The sequence below is a fragment of the Gymnoscopelus microlampas genome (genome assembly GCF_963454915.1).
Source record: "Gymnoscopelus microlampas genome assembly, chromosome: 10".
NCBI lineage: Eukaryota > Metazoa > Chordata > Actinopteri > Myctophiformes > Myctophidae > Gymnoscopelus > Gymnoscopelus microlampas.
The window spans coordinates 12244752-12268419 of record NC_139947.1 but is presented as its reverse complement, the minus strand read 5'-3'; the positions used below and the strand labels follow the sequence as shown (position 1 = coordinate 12268419).

The 23668-nt window shown below is 43.0% G+C and overlaps 1 protein-coding gene across 1 annotated transcript in view; it reads right to left on the bottom strand.

Moving 5' to 3' along the window:
• The window catches only part of LOC311052801 (cadherin-4-like), a 256530-nt gene that overhangs the window by 31901 nt on the left and 200961 nt on the right, over positions 1-23668 (bottom strand). The window contains exons 6-8 of the mRNA XM_084068011.1: positions 12390-12545; positions 7007-7151; positions 4594-4766 (exon numbers count right to left, since the gene is read on the bottom strand). Coding sequence (XP_083924137.1) covers positions 4594-4766; positions 7007-7151; positions 12390-12545 — 474 coding nt within the window. The remainder of the gene's footprint in view (positions 1-4593; positions 4767-7006; positions 7152-12389; positions 12546-23668) is intronic.

Sequence of the window (23668 nt, the reverse complement as noted above, 5' to 3'; positions counted from 1 at the left end):
GGAGAGCGGATATTGAATTCACATTAAATAAATAGATATTTAGTTGTTCACCCTCCTGTGGTCTAATTCATTTATTGAAGTTCATTCTTACAGATGAACTACTGGATATAAAGCAGCTGGTTCTGATCAAGCAATATAATTGGCTGAGAGCCGTGTGTTATTTGCAATAACATCGCAGAGTACAAATGAACACAAACCTGGCACTTTTGTGTGACTCATGTCACAACAATTGTTTCACAGAAGTTTGTTGAAGTGGTTGATAACTTTTGATGACATAATAACCATTAAAATGATACACATTCACTCTTATAAATACATTCCTTCAACAAAGTAAAGGACTGCGCTCGGGTGGCGCAGTGGTAAAGTCACTGCCCACCGGCTTTGTCGAGAGTCTACATGAACACAATTGGCCCGTGTTCAGGGGAGTGAAGCGGGGCGGGTGGGGAGGGTGATATCGTCATTGCACGTACTCCTACGGGCTGGGGCGGCACCTGTCAGCGGGGAGTGTTGGGCGGGAGGAGTAGGACAAAGGCTCTACGTCCTCCTGGTGGGGGCTCCTCACTGGCAGGTGAGTCAGTAGGATACGACAGTAGTGACAACACAGAAATGTGTGTGGGGAGGAATCAATTGGCATAACGACTAAATTGGGGAGAAAAGGGGGTAAAAAATAATTGGCTACTCTAAATAGAGAAATGTAATAAAAGATAACAATGTAAAGGACAGCCAATGGCCACAATGTGCACGGAGTGTGTGTGGGGTTGAAACGTTGTCCATATTAAGTATTAGTAAAGCTATTAAAGTTGTATGCTTGGAGCTCTATTACAGTGTGCAGACTTCCCGACGTCATCGTCCCACTCAATGCACCGTCACTGATGATGAGGAGGTGGAGCCTGTTCAATCATCTTTCCACTCAAACAGAGAGCGTCTCCTTTCAAACCCCAATGGTTCTAATCAGCCCCCCGCCCACAGGAGTGGCCCAATTCTCTCACAACTTGCTACAAAAATCCCTCATGAAAAACTATATAATCTCCTACATTTCATTTTCCACCTTCACATGTGTCTCCTTCTCTAATAATCAAAAAGTGCTATATATTTCATCTCGCAATCTACTTCCGGATGGTTCGTTTTGCACCTTCTCTTGCCACATCGGTCACGGGAAAGAAATAAGCACTGCCGTGGTCTATGGAAACGACGAGCCCAAAAGTGCACCCAAATAAGCCCACAATCGCTTATACAAACAGTCAGACCTGGCAACGCAGCCTACGCCAATCATGCGTGAGAGATCTACAAGCTATGGGGCAGAGACGCCACCGTATCTTAGCAACAACTACAGCGCTCACTCTCATTGGTCGTGTCACGCTAAGAGCAGTCTCCAGACAATGGCATCTCAGAGAGCTTGCTGTAGTGTTTATATATCTATGGCTGTAGCCATCACAGTCTAGCCTGGGTGCCAGCCTGCTTCGCTGCGTTCGGCGGACTTTTTTTTCTCTCTCCAGAGAGAATTTTTTTTCTCTCTCCAGAGAGAAAAAAAAAACCGCCGAACGTAGCGAAGCAGGCTGCCACCCAGGCTAATCACAGTCAGTCGCAGCGACGACGGACAGGGCGCTGTGATAGCTGCCATGTCGCTAACGCTAACGTGGTTGTCATGCCTGCAGCGGCTGTGCAATCACTTTGTCAACAATGCACGTTCGTGTGGTGAATGTCAATATTGCTGCTCAGTTAGTCCATTGTAGATGGTGTATGTTTGTGTGTGTCTTCTGGAGAACTATGTAGCTCCACAGCAACTACAGTAACTAACGTAATGGCAGGACCGCCCCGTGCAACGCATGTTAGGCTGCATTATGGTCATGTAGTAAATTCAGATAATTTCGCTCAGATTAGAGCAGTGCTTATCAACCCTTTCAGGCCGCCCCCCCCCAAATGAACGTACTTGATCTGGGGACCCCCCCATTCTGTTTGACTCCGTTCCACAAGTAAATATTGTGAAAATAGCCGATCTACAAGTTCGCAACGCCTCACGTTGAGAGGCTTTGTAAGCTTGTAGATCGGCTATTTTCTACATGATTGCCTCTTTCTTAGATTATTTGACAATGTGGCCCATGTTTTTATAGTATAGTTTGTTGACTACTTTTGTTGCAGAAATGGTCATTTCCTTTACTTTCGTTTTTTAATTGTCTCCGCCAAGCCGAAAGGCATGGCGCAAGACTATGTTTCACCCCCTGTCCGTCCGTCTGTGATAGCTAATCTCTCACATCGTTGACTTGATCGCAGCGAAACTGTGCACACACACTCCCTGGATGCCAATTCAGAACCTCTGCCCTATTTCTTTCACATGGCCCTGTTTGTTACAGTGCCACCAGGAGGCCGCTTTTTGCTAAACACATTTTCTCACAGTACTCCTACATATTTTGCCCAAACATCACGCAAATCGGTACACAGTATCTCCACAGTCATTAAAAAAAAGGCTCTTTCAGATTTTTCATATTCCATCCTGATTGGCTAAAATGGCTTCCAAAGTCTGCAGGACTGCTCCGTTTGGACCAAAATGCCTCACATTATGAACAGAGCATGCACTTTCCGTGCAACTTTGCACCCACATTCCCACTATGCCGAGGAAGAAATTCCACTTGAGATTTCTCTAATCAGCCTCATGGTGGCGCTATAACAGACCGATGTGGAGAGTCAGTGAGAGCTGGATAAACGAGGTAAAATGTGTCAAAAGGAGTCTGTACGGCTGTCGATATGACGTCGGTCGGAGAGGAGATATTGTGTCTTTTGGACAAACAGCAGCGTGGTGCTGATGTTTGTTGTGTGAAGCAGCTTAATGTCAGAGTGTTTGTGTTGGAGCGCCTCAGTGCGGCTGCAGAGTTCATGTGCAACCTCTTCCAGAGAGAGACAGAGACACTAGAAACTCTGCTGGAGAAAAAAAAAAACTGCTGGGCATTGACTTTCATATGGACATTGATCTACACACTGCAGGTATATCTGCTACACACACAACATCAAACTAAACACTACAGGTATGATGCAGCGTTTGCATTCCAGCCAGCATGCCAGCGTAGTTCCCATATGGTTTCAAGGTGGGCTAAACCATATGGACCCCATGTCAGCAATGTCAGCGGCATCCACTTCAGTCCCAACTGCGATGCCCATGCAGGCTATAAGTAGCTTCTACCTGGCCCTTAGGTGGGCCCCAACTAGCCATGTTTATGTGGGACCAAGGCGGGTCCTAACTGGGTTTGCCCATGCAGGCTTTAACTGGGTTCTACCTGGGCCCTAGGTGTACCCTAACCAACCAGAGTGCAGTGCCCATCGCTCCAATTGTTGTGACGTCAGGGCTCTCAATACTGCACATTGGTGGAGGAGGAGGGGCCGCAGGGCGACCGCACACATCGCTGAACCAATGGTAGCCCACGGATGTTTCCTCTGGGGATTTACAATCTGCCCCTCTATGCCACATATCATCCGCACTACAGGCTCTTCACTGACCGAGCCACGGCCCCACTGGCCCTCATGACGCTACGCCACTTATATGAGTTGCCAAGTGGCCGCGGGCGCTACGTGGGCGTGGCCGCGGGCTAGACGCGAGCCCCCGCGTAGCGGGGGCGAGCTTCTAGTTGATAACAATCTCTTTTGAATTTAACACTGTAATGTTTGTAGGAGAGGCCAACAATGACCTTTTGGCCAAAGGAAAGGTAACTGATGACTCTCTTTTACAAATCCTATATAGAATCAATTAGATATTTTTCCCTAATCTGTTGGATGTAAATATACAATCCAAGAATGCTCCTGGTGTCCAGCAGAGTAGCCTGTCTGTTCTGTGTAACAGTCAGGTGGTGAAAAGGGAAAATTCCATTCAGTCTGACTGTACCCACCTCTTTAGCTTGAGGTTCAATTCCTATCCTAACACCTGCTTCAGATAACACTGAGTCAAGACAAACAGATACAAACACTCATTCATGCCCACAGCCATTGCTCTCCTCAATGGAAGGAAAAGGAGCTAGCTTGACCCATGTAGGCCTACGTGAAGAATGATGTTTACGCTGATTTCTGTTTGTATTGTTGCCGTTAGATGATTACATTTTTGATTGTAATGCTATGCTGGTCATACTTTATGTAAGGATGACAAGTTAGTCATCATTGTATTGTTCTTATTGCTGTTGTAAGGATTATGTTTGTTAATTGATGCAGTGCTGCTGAGTCTGTGCTACTTTTACTAATGTGATTTTATGTTTGTTTTTTATGTTGCAATTCATGCTGTAAAATCAGAGACAAAGTTGAAGTTGAAGTTTAACATTCAATATGGCACTGTGTTACACAGGTGTGCAATGAAAGCTCTCTGTTCTGTTAAAAAACATATATAGGGCTAAATTAAGTCTTAAGTCTCAAAACTTAATACCTCAGTGTTTAATTCACAGTATGTTGCAAATTAAAATAAAGATTTAACTTATATAAAATCAATAGAACACTTGAGGTGGCGTGTTATAGCAAACAACATTGAGCTTTGATATGATGCTATTTACTTTAACACACAACCTCAAGTGTTATTGATTAAATATACCAAAGAATGAGGACAGAAGTAGGAGCACTGACCTCACGATCGAGACCTGCCGCCACAGTCACAATGTCTCCGGTCTCACTGTTGATGGTGAACATGTTGGGGATAGGGCTGTGTGGCGTCTGGGACAGAATGCGGTAGCGCACCATGCCATTGGCTGTGGTGTTGTCATCAGCATCGAACGCAGACATGTGCATCACATATGTACCTATGGAAGAGGGGGGAAATCTGTCAAAATCAACCAATTTTACTAATACGAAGGGTGATCATGTCTTTGCCACAAGTGTCCGGAACGACCTGTCTCAGGATATTGGAGAAGCTATATCAGTGCAGTCTTTTAAATCACTTCTCAAAACTATTTCTTTTCTGTATATCTGTTTATTATTGTTGTTTTACGTTTTTTCTTAACTGTAAAGCACTTTAACTCTGTTTTGAAAGGTGTCGCCTCGTCATATAATGAGATAAAGTGAGCTTGACGTCTTGTCATGTGAGAATATGAAAGGTGCTTTGTACAATAAATAAAGTGTATCATTATATTATTATTATTATTAATATATCTAGGTACACAGATATATATCTTCCCACAGGAATGCTCAGTGTAGCCGTAGAGTAACCCTTCACCCGTTCATGAGTACACAGATCTTTTTAAAAATGTTTTATCTTGTGCTGTTTCTTTGTAACTCTGTGACAAATCTCTGTCTGTTATCCATCGACAACTCTGTCTGTCTCAGTCTCTCTCTGCCCACTGGGTTGGAGGCCAGGCTAATTGCCAGAGATAGTGATATCATGCCAGTGACAGCCTCTGTCCAAGGATAATTGTAACCGCGGCGCCCATTTCAAACTTCATTACATTTCAAAGCAACATTTGTCAGTGACTCGGCCAGAGGGAGTCGTCTAATGGACTCTCTGGGACGAGGAGGAGCTGCACATTTGGTTTGATTCCAAGTTGAAACGCTATCAATCTTCTATCCATCTCTTTTTCTGGAGATAGAGGGATCATGGGGGGGGTTTAAGAATTGCAGCACGCCACACATCGCCTGGGTAATTTCATTAAGCTGCACTCTTAGGGGATTTAATGAGGACCTTTGTACGGGCGTCCTTCACTGTGCCTGATGGGATTATGTCCCTTTAATATTACTATTTACAGTTTTTGCACAATCACTTTGATATTAATTTCAGAGCCTTGAGTTAATTTTTCAAAACATTTGAATCTTCACGATGGCTTCACGACGTCTAATCAAAACTCTAAAGACTGTTTTCAATTGCTTGGATACAATGAACTGAAACCAGAGATAATGTATGTATGTACATACTGTATGTATGTATGTATGTATGTATGTATGTATGTATGTATGTATGTATGTATGTATGTATGTATGTATGTATGTTTGTATGTTTGTATGTATGTATGTATTATGTAACGTATGTAACGTATGTGTAGTTTTTGCCCAAATATGTAGGTGACTGATTGTCATATTGATGATGAAATCAGAGGACTGCAGGAATAGTCAATTCTCAATGTTAAATTAACAAGATGGGGTCTGGAGCTCCCGATAGCCGAGTGGTTAGTGTGCATATCATATACGGATTTGTGGTACAAATCCCAGGCCACGCAGACGATTTATTGCATGTCACTCCTCTCCTATCTCTCTCCATTGCACATCGCATCATTTATTTCTGGCAAAAAAGCCAGAAATAAATAACTTTAAAAAACTAGAATAATTGATCCCATGTGGATCTGAGATTTACGTTGATCGATCGTATATCATGATATTTTGAGTCTTTTGAACCAATATTATTCTAAAATGAAAGATGTACTCAAAGATATTGATGCATAATGCAAGGTTTTGAACAGAGGACAGGCACGTGATACAAGTGCTGTGAGAAGAAATGTGAAAATATGGGGTGTTTCTAAAATATTCTAAAATACTGTTTTATGATTATTGTTCAGCTGAATGTCATGTATAATACTGAGGATTGCTGCTGTGTAGAAGGAGATAGGGAGAATGATGTACAATAACTTCACACTGAAGGGTGATTACATTTAGGTCTTGCTCTATGAGGTTAGACATAAAATAAGCCAGTGGTGCTGCAGTGTGGTGCATTTAATCCTCAATCTCCTCTCCATCCCCACATACAGTACCTCTCTGCTTTATGGACATTACTAACCGGATAAATGAACATCCACCACAGGATCCTCCAACTGTCTACTAAATCAAGAGGAATGGAAAACTTGCCGTTGCTTCAGTTGCTTCAGTGGTGTGGTCTTACTTTTTAATGACACCACTGAACCCCTCTAACACACCCTTAAATAACATCAGCTGACCCTTAAATAACATCAGCTGACTTGAACCAGCCTTTCTTAAACTTAATCTTCCTTACATTTTTTTGTTGATTCATTATTTATTTAGTACATCCATTCTTCCATCCATCCACACATGTGACTACCTGGCTTCGAGCCTTCGTCCACAGATCCGTTGTAGACCTGGTTCTTGAACTCGGGTCTGTTGTCGTTCATGTCAATGACGTAGATGTAGAGGTCTATGGGGTTCTCCACCTGGTTCCCGTTCATGTCCACAGCATGGGCTCGTAGCTGGACACACACACGCACACACACACACACACACACACACACACACACACACACACACACACACACACACACACACACACACACACACACACACACACACACACACACACACACACACACACACACACACACACACACACACACACACACACACACACACACACAGGGAGTCAGAGGTTAGATGAGAGTTAGTAGGGGAGCACAAAATTATGAACTGGAAACTTTGTATTTATGTTTCTTTTAAGTGTTAAATAATTTTATTTTGCCTTTGTGTTTGCACTGGCTTTATTGGAGACATCACAGCACAGTAAAATGTTAAGCACGTATTTGCAAGGGTTTTTAATTGAATCAATAAACCTTGTGATATTCAATGAACATTATATTAATGTGGCACTCAGACGACCCTATTATATCAACATAAATATTATTGTGTAACAGTGCATCCATTATTCTGTTGTTTAGCGAGCATTAAATACTCCTCATTCCCGTACATGTAGCAAAGACCTTAATCCCTCTCATATCATTTGACCTCCATCAGTTTTCAGTGGCAGGAGAGGCCCAAATTGGAGAATGATCAACTTTGAGAAAACACAAAGAAGCAGCTCGTCTTGTCATGTAGTGGGTTGCTGTTGTTCCAACAGCCCAGAGAACGAAAAGAAAAATGAAAACTCTATAGATGAAGTGAAGAAGTGGTACTGTATGAAATCTATACAGTATGGTCCTGTTCCAGTCATTAAGTACTGAGTGGAATCCACGATATTTCCAAACACATGATGATGATGATGATGATGATAAACTTGACTAGAGAGTTACAGTATGTCTGAAATTAAACTGATTTTGTTTTTGGAGATACTTCATATCTACTGTAGATATTGGTGAACTGGATATTTTTATTTATTTATTTATTTTTATTTCTTAGCATTGCATCTGTATCTGTTTTGCCATTATAAGGCTGGGTGTTTGTTCCTGCATCACAGTTTGGGCTTTTGGTCCAAAATGCTTGTACGGTTTGTTTGAAAGACAATCCTAAAATCTCTCAACATCTTTCTGACTTCACAAATAGTCAGTCTATCCATCAGAAATTCTGCTCTGCTCTGCCCAGATCAATAGGATTGCCAACTAAGTTTCACACAAAGTTTAGACATGAAATTGATGCTGAGGCCAATGTAAGATATAGAACATGTCCAGAATTCTTTCCCAGTAATGAAATCTATATGAGTTTTCATTTTCTTAACTCATTGAGTGCCATTAACGTGTTTCACGTGTTTTTACCGCTATGGCGTAACGTGCCAATGTTTTTTTTTTTTTTTTTTTAAACATGTTAACTCCCTGAGTGCCAGGATTGCCAGAATTATTTCAGAATTGATTCTGAAAAGTGCCAGAGTTTTTTTCACAGAAAACAAAAAGTGCTTAGGAAGCGAGATACAGCCTTTTTCAGTTCTAAGTTAAACAAGGAGTGGATGGAGCTGCACATCTTCAGATGATGATATCTTGGGTTCTGAACATGTTTTTTTTTCACTATTTTTTCAAAAACACGTCAAACACGTTAATGGCACCCAGCGCCATAGCGGTAAAAACACGTGAAACACGTTAATGGCACTCAGTGAGTTAAGAACCCAAGATATCATCATCTGAAGATTTGCAGCTCCATCCACTCCTTGTTCAACTTAGAACTGAAAAAATGAAATGAAATGAAAAGCTTTTTGTTTTCTGTGAAAAAAACGCTGGCACTGGGACAACATCATTCTGAAATAATTCTGGCAATTCTGGCACTCAATGAGTTAAAGAGAAAAAATATGAAAAAACAAATAAACTTCTATGTTCTCTCCAGACTGAGTTTCACCTTATTGTTATTATAACTTATTGGGCCTCATTCACTAAGCTGGTTGTATATTTTCGGCAACAGATGGAGATGAGAAAAGGAACTGGTGAGGCAAGTAAGTGGAAACATATTTTGGAAGGAAAGAATGGGAGGCTTTGTAAGAGAAGATTTTGTATTTTTATTTATTTATAATCTTTCATTTTATTTTAGGCAAGGAGAGAGTAGGTAAGGGAGCTCTTAGTGTCTCATGAGAGGACCACAACCTGGGCACCACCTCAACCATGACAGCCAGATAACTGAAATAACCTCCAGCCAACAATGAGGCCTGTTTCCTTGTGGCAGGAAATAGAATAAGGAGTATTTTTTGCTCGTGTTCCTGTCCTCAGACACGTTGAAGTTACACTCCAATCTCTGCCTCTTTACCCGTTATCCTCTATGCTATCCTCTTCTCCACTGCCTCAACCTCCATGGCACTGAAATAGCATCTTAGGTCTCTCTAAGGTTAATTTGACTTTACTTTTCTCCCTGTGCATTGTCTGATCTTGTCCTTCACCCAATATCCCTGCGCACAGTACGCAGCCATCGCATCACGCCATACCTGAACTGTGTAAGAGCCAGGCCCTTATCTCTACCCAGACCCCCCCCTCCCAACACACACACACACACACGTACTGTACATCATCCCCCGCTCTCCATTCCTAATTCAATAATGTCAAGAGTCAAAGATTACCACCCTGTTTAAAGAAGGCAAAATGTAATTGTGGGTCCACATTAAAGTTATTATCTTGAAAGGCAGGGGGAGAAAACAGAGAGTGCCCGGCACAGCTCAGCTTTTGGCTCAGAAGCAGCGTCCTGATGGAGATAACGGCAGACCCAGGAACACTGCGAGGCTCCATTTTTTCCTCTCAGAAGAATGTGTGTTGCTGCACGACTGCCTTTGAATTTGCTTTACAAATGCTTATTCTTTAAGAAATGAGGGAGAACTGGACCATAACTTTGTTCTGCCCTTGACTGAAGTATGAGGTAAACAAAAGTCAAACTTCAACTTTTGAGAGTGCCAGAGAAGTTTGCCTGGAAGCCTTTTCCATTGTGCGTTCAACTCGTTCACGTCAGTCACTGGATTGAGGTTATATAGCATGCAGTTAAAGGACCATGTTTTCAATAAATAACCCATACTGCCGACCATTTCTCAAAGCGTACCTTTTTGAGCGGTGTAGCCGCTCCTATAAGTGGGTTTGGGACCGTCGTGAAAAGAACGTCGTGAAAATGTGTCTTTCGCTGTACTGTGATTGGCTGACTCTATTCACACCCTTTGCTCAGTACTGTGATTGGCTAGCGAGACGCATGATGAAATTAATAACCTATAAATATCACCACGCACTTCAAAAAAAAAGTTTTTCTCTTTTTTTTTTGGAAGTGAGCTTCCATCACTGTGATGACCACTGTTCTAAATAACACCGCTCACTTCACACTGGGTGTGATTTTTGAGTGGTGCCAACCACTCCTACATTTGACTTTGTCCGTGTGTCCGTATGTCCGTCCGTCCGTATGTCCGTCCGTCCGTATGTTTGAGCACGGCCGATTGGTCAAGCTTCACGTGACACGTGACAATATGTTGTCACGTGTCACGTGACAACATATTGTTGCTGATTGCAACACAAGGATGCAACCAGTTACACTTTCAAAGGCACCACTCTCTTCACACTGGGTGTGATTTTTTCTTTGTATTTGTTTTTTCATGAAAGCCATTTCCATTCATTTCAGTATAATATGAAAATCATCTTGCAGAGACTTGAATCTTGCTTGAGGTAAGTAATCCAAAAGAATCTGTCAACATTATTGTTCTTTTTTTCAGCTGAATGCATATGAAACATTCCCTGGAGAAAATATTGATTTACGCACAATTCAAACATCCATGACTTCTTAACCCTAGAACACTAACGTTGGGTGAATTTCACCCGGACAATTGTAATTATGTGATTTTCATAATGTTTCCAGAGGTGGGCGGGTCCTTGGGTACCTTCAGGATACTCACTGACGTCATAGAAGGTAGGTTTGTTTCCCTGCCCCCATCCCTGTTTTTTTCTACAGGCAGGTCGTCGGGGGATTTTCACCCAACGTTAGGATGGACCAAAGGAGAAGTTCCCAGCTCCATTATAATTGTTTTTAGGAATATATATTTTTTAACAATACCCATATTTTTTCACAGCTTTTGTATAGGGTCCCCCATGATATCTTTTTTTTTTTTTTTTTGTGAAATTTCATGTTGAAATATTAAAGACAACCTCAATTTGCCATGTATTGTTGTACTTATAATAATATATTTTGATGAGAAATATTTTTTATGGAATCTATTATAACGGGTAAAATAATACCAAACATTAGTGATGGTGTGACAATTTTCAATGTTAGTGTTCTAGGAGGAATTATCAGGAGGAGAAGCTGATAATTTCAAGGTGGGCTGATCACCTGAAAGTTTGAATTAAAATAATAATTATTCTAAAATCTAGCAAACGGTGGTATGCTTTGCAAACTGGTTTAGAGAGAGTCAGTCAATGGGCTGAAGATGCCATACCAGTGGTACAGATCTTTAACTGATTGGGTCCTTATTATTGAGGATCAGGTCTGTTTTGCCTACAGGGTCTAGTGGCAGTTCAACAGAAGACCAATTTATAATCCATCGCACAACAGCATCACCAAGTACAGATCTTCAAGCTAACAAAGTGTTGCACCACTTTTGAACAGTTCAAAGTGTTCAAAAGTTCAATTCAATTCAGAGTGTTCCACCAGATCATTAAGGTCGCCCCTGTGTTGCACCATGACGTGTTGTTAGCTTGAAGATCTGTTCTTGTTGACAAATTGTTCTTGTTGACATGTGCATCCTGATCTGTCCGTTCAATAGCTCCCCGCTCCTTGTATAGATGGACACTATTCTTCTGCAGCCAACATGGGGTTTAACTTAAACCTCCGTCAGCACGCCTGGACCTTTCTTAACAAATCATGTCATCGATCGGGGGCCCTCTCCTGGGTATAAATCTGCTCAGCTCCTGCTGTAACACTGAGCCTGCCAGTCGGCTCTGTGGGACTGTAAGTTCAACTAGGTTCGCATAAGAGAGAGACAGAGACAAACACACCCAGAGAAAAAACAGAAAGAACGGAAAAGGAATCTATGCAGACAAACTCGTGCGTGCGTGCGTGCGTGCGTGCGTGCGTGCGTGCGTGCGTGCGTGCATTCTAAGATACTGAATACATGAATGAATAACATATTATAACCTCGCAAAAAGGCAACAAACTCTGTAAGGAATGCAGCTCTTTGAGTTGTTGAACACACTCCTGCAGTGGGTGACTTTTGTTCATTTGCAACGTTGACATTGACATTTCAGTTTGAGGCAGAAAGACATATAGACGTAACTCACATGGTACGATGAGCACAGCTCTCGATCCAGAGGTTTGGTGACAAACATCTTGCCAGCTAGAGGGTCAATGCTGAACACCTCATTGGGTGGCTGGTCTGCTCCGACCCCTGTGATGCTGTAACGGATCGAGATGTCCCTGTCCTGGTCTGAACGGATCTGTGTGAGAGAGTGAGAGAGAGAGAGAGAGAGAGAGAGAGAGAGAGAGAGAGAGAGAGAGAGAGAGAGAGAGAGAGAGATGATCATGTTTAGCAAACATTGTTGTATATGGTAATAAGTGGTAAATGATGCATTTATAGCGTCATTCTTTTACATTGTAAATTGTAAATGTGTCCACGTTTAAGCTCATTCTGAAAGATAAAGATCTACAGTAGTGTATTAAGCACAGTGCCAGGCATGTGTCCACACATGAACTAACCACCGTGCAAGCCTTCCATCTCCTTCCATTAGCAACATTTCAGCCAATGAAACCACTCTTTCACACATACTGTGCACACAAAATGCAGTATGTGTGAGTGCACACGGACACAGTATCAGCCAGCTTCTCTCTTCTAATCAGGGACTATTTCAGGGCAGAGCCACGAGTACACCTAAACAGTCTGACACTGTCCAAAGCTGTCTCCATCTTCCTCTCATGGAACCAATTTAGCTTTTGACACACCAGGAAATCTGCCCTGCCGAGAAAATAGCTTGAGCAACTAACAAGGACAAGGGAAGGACACACGATATTAGACAGGTGTCATCTTGGCTGCTCCTAGCAGTGGAATAACAACCTGTCATTATCGCCAACACTGCCATCATCACTGTCCTCATCATCATCATCATCATCACTAGGGGTGGAGGGGTGAGGGGGGGGGGGCTTATTCTTCTTGAGGACTGTGCTCATATCTCTGTGAATTACAACTGACAGCTGAGGTAATCAACGAGCTCTAGGCGTCGATGGTTATTCTTATTACTTCAAAGAACGCCTACCTCATGAAACAGATACAGATTAGGAGCTCAGTTGAACTCACACTGTACCACTGTGACCCTCCTCTAAAAAGAATTCTGTGGGGACCAAAGCCATATATATGAGAAATGTAACGACTTCAATCCACAATTTGTAAATCCTCACCAGTTAGGAAGTGATGTGAAGAGACCACAATTCCATTCGAGCATTTATCCTTATTCCTGTATCTGTCTGTCTGTGTCCCTTTTCTGCACAAATATGGAGATCTGTGTGAGGCATGACCAAATATGGAGTCCAGGCCAGACTGTGATCATCATATTGATGACTCACACTCGCTCACTCACTGACAGAGATTCTGTGAATTTCTAGATGATTATTAATCATGTATGTAATGAGACGTACACACACACACACACACACACACACACACACACACACACACACACACACACACACACACACACACACACACACACACACACACACACACACACACACCAATCAATCAACCCCCCATCCACCTTATATCTAAGAATATTGTGACAGACAGGATGTCATTTAAATAGTGGCATAGATATCTGTCAATCCACTGACATCAGTGGAGGAGGATCTGTCATCAATAAAGCTGGGATGATGATGCAGTGCCATGGACAGACTCAACTGTACAGCACTTTTGTTTTTTAATGAACTGAAGGAAGAGCTACTCTTTCACTCATCCGCGCACGCATGCATGCACGCACACACACACACACACACACACACACACACACACACACACACACGCACGCACGCACGCACGCACGCACGCACGCACGCACACGCACACGCACGCACACACACACACACACACACACACACACACACACACACACACACACACACGCACACACGCGCACACACACTTAAACACCCACTGCACTTCATTTTATAATACATGATAAAGGAATTAATTTTCAAGAGCCCTAATAATCAAAAGCACTTTTCGTCAGAGAGTCAGAGAGAGAGAGAGTCAGAGAGAGAGATTGAGAGACAGCAAGAGACACAGAGAGAGAGAGAGAGAGAGAGAGAGAGAGAGAGAGAGAGAGAGAGAGAGAGAGAGAGAGAGAGAGGAGAGGGAGAGGGAGAGAGAGAGAGAGAGAGACTTTTGACTTTTAAAACACCCTTTATTAAAACGTTAGAAAGCTCACATTATACGGTATGCTCATAAGATGCTCTCACATATAGTACAAAACAAATCAACAACGAACATAAAAACAACTAGAAAAAGTGCTCCTCGGAGCACAAGTCTCCGCCAGGTCAGGTAGGTTATTATGGCCTCCTGGTGGCGCTATAATAGGCCAATGTGAAAAGGATGCCATTTATTCCTAGGCCGTGCACGGCAATCGGACACTGCATGCATGATTTGAGGCATTTTGTTCTAAAAATGTGTTTTGCTAAATTTGACCTGCTGGTGGCGCTATAACAGGCCAATGTTAAAAGGGTGGCATTTGTTCCTCAACATAGTGTGAATGTGCGTTCAAAGTTTCACCGTAATCGGACGCTGCATTCATGACTTGCGGCATTTTGTTCAAAGCGGGCCACTCCTGCAAACATTACATGTCAATGTTAGCCAATCAGGATGGCATATGAAAAATCAAACAGATCCGTCTTGATCACATGACTATAGAGAGCATGTGTACCGATTTGCGTGAAATTTGGATCAAATATGAAGGCTTAATATCAAAAAATGTCTTTTACATAAGTCTGCCTCCTGGTGGCGCTATAAAAGGCAAATGTGAAAAATGCAGGGCAAAGGTTTGTCCTTGGCCTCTAGAGAGTGTGCATACAAAGTTTTACACTGATCGGCACAGTTATAGGTAAAAACACGAATCGGCCTGTTACAGCGCCACCATGAGGCTGATTTGAACATTTTCAAATGGCATTTCTTCCTCGGCCTAATGGGAATGTGTGTGCAAAATTTCACGGAAATTGCATGCTGTGTTCATGATTTGAGGCATTTTGTTCGAAACAGAGTACTCCTGCAAACTTTGAAAGACAATTTTTGTCAATCAGGATGGAATATGAAAAATCTGAAATGAGCCGTTTCTTTTAATGACTATAGAGATACTGTGTACCGATTTGGGGGATTTTTGGCAAAAATGTGTAGGAGTACTGTTCAAAAATGTGTTTTGCACAAATCGGCCTCCTGGTGGCGCTATAAAAGGCCCATGTAAAAAATTTGGAGCAGAGGTTCTGCTCTGGCATCCAGGGACTGTGTGTGCACAGTTTCGCTGCGATCAAGCCAACGGTGCCAGAGATTAGCTGTACACAGACAAGACAGAATGACACACACACACACACACACACACACACACACGGACGGACGGACAGGGGGTAAAACTTACTCTCTCGCCATGCCTTTCGGCCTGGCGGAGACAATAACACTTTTACCTAAAAACAAGGCCAAACACTAAATCATCATCCACCACTGAACAGATGACGTCATTGCAGCACCACTGTTGAGCAAAAACATTCAGGCTTTTCACTGCTTTATGAAATTTTAAATCAACCCACACCCTTACCAGTGAAATAAATACACTGACTATCCTGAATCACTCCTCTTTGTATCTTGTTTCGCCTTGTGAGATATATTGACATGTTTGCTTCACCCAATAGAACATTCCTGTAGCCTGCCCCAAAAATAAAAGCCACTTTAGACCACATTATATAAAACAATGAAGACAGATGTTCCAGTTGTTATCTGAGAGAGAGAGAGAGAGAGAGAGAGAGAGAGAGAGAGAGAGAGAGAGAGAGAGAGTGTGTATCACTCTGCATCAGAAACCAGACACAGGCTAAATGACCTATTTGTCGACAGATCAAAGCAACTCTCTTCATTACTGACAGCTTGTCTAGGTCTTAAGGAGATCTTATCAGTGAGCTTAGCTCCACTCTGCCTGGCAAAACTGGTCCAAATGGAAAATGATCATGATTCTGGTTCTCCAGGGAAAACAGGGCTGAGGAGATGAAGAGAATGGATGAGAACACACTTCTACCACTACTGTAGAGAGGCTGGGGATCTCTGACCTGTTAACACATTGTAATCTGTTATTATAAAATTATGGCACCCAATGTGTTAATATGCTGTTACAGTGTCCTCAACTACTATACAGTACATAAGACTATAATAAACAAAACTACTGCTATTCATAAGAAGAAGAAGAAGAAGAAAGAGAAGAAGTGTTACATAACTACTGTCTTCTTGGATTTTTGTTCTCTGAGTATCTTCAGCGTGCCGGTTGGGCAGGCATTGTCATCTGCATTTGAGTACTTGCGTGTTGTGTGTTGAGTATGTTTCAATAACCCTAAGATGGGTAACAATTGCAAAAACAAATGCCATTTCTGCAAACTTTTGTAATTTGTGGCACCCCCTACGTGTAGAAGTCAAAGCTCTCTTTGAAATAGAATACATTTTCAAATGGGACTGCACAGATGGTGAGTACTGTAGATGCCGTCATTACTGTGAGAAGAAATGACAGCATCACACTGTAGCAATGCGACAGATTGACATATATAATCGTAAGCGTCTTTGTATGGAAAGCATCCACTAATTGGCATCCACAGCATGGTATTGGCTGGATCTATGCGAGTTAACCTTGGCTGGCTACGCTATTTAACCTTGCTTAAACTTTACTCTAGCTGGCCGTGACTACACTGTAGACTAGACTACTACACATATGTTAGCATTGGCACATCTCTGTGTTGGATAGCTCAGTGTTGGTGGCTAACAGTACATGCTGAACGGCCTTAGCTGATTATACTGTGGGTGTTTGGAGCTCTGGTAGTGGCTGACCTCTGCCTTGTGTGATATTGTAACATAAAATAACATGTGACTGTTGTATTTATTAGCTTCAACCATAGACTGTAAAGAATGAATGGAGCTTTCTACAGACCGAAAATGAAGCCGATAGTTCAGGAACGTGTATCCTCCCATCTTTAATATATACAGTTGGCCACGCCGGAACTCAAACGCTATTGGTTGAGACCAGACATGTGACCAGGGAACCGGAAAACAACCCCCAAAGAATGCTATTGGTTGGGTAGCTTGTCAATCAAGAGCGGGGCGGGGAATGAATGCTATTGGTTGTGTAGGTTGTCAATCAAATCATCCCGCCCCCAGATTTAAGAGAGAAGAACCGCTTGTGGTATGCATTAAGGTCATAATAAAGAAATGTGATATACAAGTTTTTTTTTAAATCGTGTAAAAGAAATATATATATTTATATAGAGTTATGAAGGGGGGAAAGTGGGCCGGAACGGCGTTCCGTTAAAAGATTCAGCGCCGGTACGGTACGCCATACCGGGAAGAAGAGGGGAAAGCAATGCTGTCAAAAGCCCATATTGTAACCTGTCGCGAACGCATGTCCAACAAGAAAACATGTAATAACGTTAAATCAACATAAGCGTTAGTTTTCTTATAACGTGCTTCTAAATCGTTCCAGTGTGTTTGTGCCAACGCATTCCGTGCTGTTTGTGGTGTTTATTTACTCCACAGAGAGGTTTCGTTCAATCGCGAGCCACGACGTCAATTTGTCTGTGGTGCGCAACAATGACTGCCTGGGATGCATCAGTTCACTTTACAGGTTGCAAATCTCGTTTAGAACGGATAAAGAAACGGCCTTTGTGCGTGCCTATTTGTGTGCGTGGCAGGCTCTACACAGGATTGGATCACCGAGCAGTAAATAGATCCCCCCCCTTCACAACCAACCAAACCGCACACTCTTGACATGAGGAGCACTGGCAGAGACTAATTCAATTCCACCAACATTCTAAACATTTTTGTGGTTGGCCCAGGCTGACACATTATTAGGATAATTAGTTTAGTTATGAGTTATAATTATGTTTAATTTAAAACAAAAGTAAGTTAACACATCTGTGGTACATACACACAATTTGATTACATTTTTCTAGATATTATATCAAGTGCTTTATGTGCTTGTCATCTCAAAACAGTTTAATTTGTAATTTCAAAGAAAAGTAACTGTTGAGGTTGATGCTGATATTCATATTGAAGCTTTTTTTTTTTTACACATTTGTAATTTCTAAGAAAAGTAGCCTAATTGTTGAGTTCTAAATTGATATTGACGTTTTGTGTAATTTTTTTTAAATATATAATTTTATATGCATAATATCATGTGTTTTTTCTAATTTCTACACCATGCTGTACAGGCATAAATACATTTAGTGCATGTGTTCAGGGATGCATGAATGGGGAAAACAATATGAGGAGGTGAAGTATGAGGTATAGTTCTGGCAAGAACTTCAAGCCACTTTCACCCCTTGGGTTGTGTAGTACTGTAACTAGTTAGAACCCTGTTAAACATGTGTTTTAGTTTGTTTTTTTTAAATAATTTTTATCCCGCGTAACCCATTTTTTTCACCCGGTGCCAATTTCCTAAGTGCTCCTGGGCGCCACACCAGCGCTACACCAGTCCCCCATAGCCAGGGAGGCCAGGGCCGAGCTCATGCTTCCTTCAGTGCGTGAGAGCCAACTGACCTTCTTGTCACCTGACAGGGGGGAGTTTCCCTGGTTGGACGTAGCGCGTGGAAGGAACACGTTATTCCAACCAGTTCCCTTTCCCTCCATCAGGCGCCCCGGCTGTCATGGGGGAGGCGGTATAGCGGCCAGGATTACTACATGTTTTTGTGAGGGTATTAACTACCCTAGGAGACACGGGGAGAACATGCAAACTCCACACAGAGTAGGCCCTTTCGCCAACCCCACCCTGGGTATGGGCGCTGATGACGCGGAGGAGAAGACACGGTGTTTTAGTTTTTATGTTTTAAGTTTTAGCTAAACTCCCAGCACCACTGGTCTAAACATGTAATGTTGTTGTTAGTAGGAAGAAGAAGAAGTACCTGGGCGGAAGTGCACTACGGAAGGGGGGGAGCCAAACCGAGTTCCTGTTTCTGCACAAAAAAGGAGGTGGTAAAAAAAAAAGGAAAACATCTATTTATTTATTTATTGTTGTTTTGGGTTCTCAGATTGGTTCTTAGCCAGTGCCTTGGTTGACATCAATCCCCTGCTGTCAGAAACTTAAGGTCTTCCAACTGACAACTGGGGGTCGTGACCCCAGCTAAACCATCTCCCACTGAGCCAGCACTGTCAAACATGACATACACTACACTGCACTTCTGTTCCCTAAAGGAAACCAAAGCCAAATCTAAAACACAGATAGGATTTATGTCAGATGTTCTAGACCGTGACAGATTTTTGCATTGGATACAATTTCAGGTATGCCTCCATGTTCTCAGTCTGGTAATAGAAAACAGCTTGTTTTATTTTTGGGATTGCCTCCTAGCTTTATTCCACCAGCCGAGACATTTTGAGAGTGGACCTACAGTGTAAGATCGGGCATGGCATCAGTCATATACAGTACAATCACAAGAACACATATCCTTGTTGAACCACTTAGTGTTCTATTTAACAATACACATCATTTCAAACACATGAAAAAAACGAGAATCCAGATATACAGCTGTGTAGTGACTACAGTAAAATTGTTTCAAATTGTTTTGAACAATAATGACATGTATAGGATTCTGAAGTTACTTTAGGAAAATAAAACTTTGGTAAAGATGAACTGTGCAAGGCACAGACAGATAACAGATAAGATACAGACAGACAGAATATTGAGGGGAAAGTAATGATATGAATAAAAGTGAACTAGCTGCTGGAATGCATTTCCTTTCATGATGATTTCCGAAAAACCTTGAAGGCATTCAGTACAAGTACACACACTACCCGCATACCCCCCCCCCCCCCCCCCCCCCACACACACACACACACACACACACACACACACACACACACACACACACACACACACACACACACACACACACACACACACACACACACACACACACACACACACACACAAATAGCAAAACACAAACACACTCACAAATAACACACAGAGGCCTGTCATAACTGTACCAATTAGGGTGTGTGGTGGTTCAGGGAGTGACTGTGCTGCAGTAGCATCTAAGCCCAGACACTGGCACTTGCAGCAGACAGCAAAGTCACAGCAAACACCTAAACATCTGAAAGCCATGGAAATAGCTGGGCCCACCATAGCTTGAGAGCCCTAAACAAAGGGAGCCAGGTGTTCCAAATAAACAAGCAGAGAGAGATGTTCCTTTAACACTATATGGTGGTGAGGCTGTACGGGCAAGCAGAGATACAGAGGTACTGGCCAACAGGTCACAACCTGAGCTGGTTAGCTCTGAACAGAAAGAGCATCGACGAGAGGCAGATGAGGAGGCGGCTGCGATCTGTCGATAGATCTTATATTTGTATGCTTGTTAGATCTTATATAACTGACATAACCACACAATAAAACCAGATGTCACCCGTGCTGTACAATACAGTAGACAAGCACACACAAAGGTATCAATTCAAAGGACCATACCGGTGGACTGGCACGTTTAGCTCATTGAGTAGTTTGTTTAATTCACGAGGAAGCCATTATATTCCGTACATTTCGGTATGGTATGAAGATGAACTTGCAGAGACTTGAAACTTATAACTGAAATACCCTAACCCTACCCCTTGAGATATAGGTAATATAGGGTGTTCAAGTGGTGCAGGGGTAGAGTACCTGTCCACCACTGCGGAGGGCTGAATCGTGTACGGGGAGGGAAGCCAGGTGTGGAGGGTGAGATCTTTGTCCTCATACAGACTATTATTACTACTTTTTGTATCTACAGTATGTTTTAAATGGTGCTTTATTTAGACAGCAGCACTCTCTCTCTCTCTCTGGCTGTCTGTATTAGAGTTCTCAACAGGCCTGAAAATTAAAGCCCGGCTCTAACTGGCCCGACTGGGCCAGCCCGAGGCCCGGCTCGGCCCGAGCAGTTCTCATCATTTTAAGCCTGAAACCCCCCCCCCCCCCCCCCCAAAAAAAAGATTGCCAGTGTGAGCAGGCAGTGCCATGTTGCGACTCGCAAGTGAGAGAGCGAATGGAGTCAACGGACATTATAATAGTTTTCATAATGGAAACATCACAATCATGTTCAGTTGTTGTGTCATAAAACATCATGCTAACTTAGTAAGTTCTCTTCTGCGCGAAATAGGTTAGTACGAAATAGGTATTTAGTGCTAGAATGTTAAATCCCTGTTGTATCTCTCATTCTCTCTCTCTCTCTCTCCCTGATGGCGCTGCCGCTGCTCGTGTAATTTATATTTTATCAGCAAAGCAGAGATCTATTCTAGTCTACAAAGTTAAACAAAGTTACAAACCCAAAACGTGTTCTACTGCAGTTGCAGACCTGCTACTATATGTTCGGTGAGCGACATACGCCACTGACCATGCATGCACTTGCGCTGTGCAGTAGTAGCAGTAGTACAAAACAAATCATCTTCTAGTATGAGAACAAGGCAAGCACAAGCAGACCTTGTATTTTGAACTGTAGCCGACTGTCTTGCGCTTGTATGTAAACTGCTAATAAAGTATCATTATTATTGAAAATAATAGTTTTCAATAATAATGCGAGCCCTCGGGTTCGGGCAGAATTTGAGAACTCTAGTCTGTATCCCTCTTTTCATGAATCATGAACTATGAGGGATGTGATGACTTCTTTAGCCACTCCCACACGCTTTGACAAGGACAATATGAAGAACCCCTCAACCCCCCCCCCCCCCCATCCCCCCCCCCGTCATGAGACACAATCTGGATGATTAGACTGAAGACTGAGGGAGACATTTACAGCACGCTACAGAGAGAGAGAGAGAGAGAGAGAGAAGGAAGAGGACAGTATGATGTCCAGCTTCCATACCCCTCTCTCCCTTCCTGGGTTCCCTCCCTTCTTGTGCTCAAATTCAAGATCCAGCACTCTGCAGCCAGGGGAGAAATGCAGACTAGAGAGAAAACATGAGTAAAAAAAGAGAGAGAGGAGGAAGAGAGGAGGGGGAGAAGCAAAGTAGCTTTAAATTGACTGCCTCAGCAGAACTCTGTAATGGGATGTGAGCCCTGCGGTCTAGAAACAGGAAGCCAGGTGACCAATGGGACATCAGCCAAGGGTCGCTGAGGACTGTGATTGGACACTAACCTGGCTTGAGAAATCTTTATTGCAAAGTGGTGTGAGCAGAGGGGACGGAATCATCTATCCTGACCGCACATTGTGGCCTTGGCTTGATCGAACGCTGCCCGCCTCAATCTGTCTCACGTTGCCCCCATCGGTCTAGTCTTACCAACATCCTGTGGTTTTCTGTGAACACAGCTGGAGGTGCGGTTTGGAGAGCGTAGTGTAGTGTACTGTAAGTGTAGGCTACAGCCCCCTTCAGCCTAGTGGGACCAGCACCTCACAGGTCTCTTTCAGTTAAACACATGTGTACGGATGGTCCCAGATGTACATGTTTGAGGGGGCTATTTGTGTTTGATGTTGACTGGGTGGGAGCCCGGCAAAATGGTTCCTCTTCCTGCCAAGTGTGACCATGCCAAAGACTGGAGGGTGGCTGGACCTCGCCACACACACACACACACACACACACACACACACACACACACACACACACACACACACACACACACACACACACACACACACACACACACACACACACACACACACACACACACACAGTCTGACTGCAGGACTGAATGTGTGTCAGAATGTTTCTCAGGATGTTCTGGCTGCTACTAAACCAGCGAGGGATTTGGTTTGGCAAACTCCACCTCAGCCTGAGTCCAGCTGTCATCTTGACAAATGAACCTTGGAAGAGTGATGTGTGTGTATGCGCACGTGTACAGTACATGTGCATCTGCACTTTTGTCTATGTGTGCATGTGTATACAGTATGTTGCATGTTTCTATTTGGTGAGCATGTTGACATTTTGAAGAACAAAATACAGTACAGATGGCAGCTGTTCACTTTGCTCACAGTGCAACACCCTTCTGATATGGATCAGAACACAGCAGAACCTGGATCAGGGCCAGCTTCATGGGGCCAGTGTCCAGTAATCTCTTTCAAGTCTGGGGGGAGGTCATGGGGGAAAAGGTTATTGACAACCTGGACATGCACCAACAGCCCCACTGGCTTAACACTAAGTCCTGTGCACAGCCAGTGACATTGAAGGCTGAACCAACCTCAAATAGTAACGTTCTATAATGAAACGCTTTGCATATGGCCTCAAATGCACCGCTGACCGCTATCCCCTGTGTGCTGTTCTGCCAGACCCAGGGAAGGGAGTTATACCCAACTCTGCTTTTATGAGCAATGTGGGACATTTAAGCTTTTACAAGAGGTTAGGAGCAAATGTTCTTTTCTCCTGAAAATGATGAGCAAATAGCGT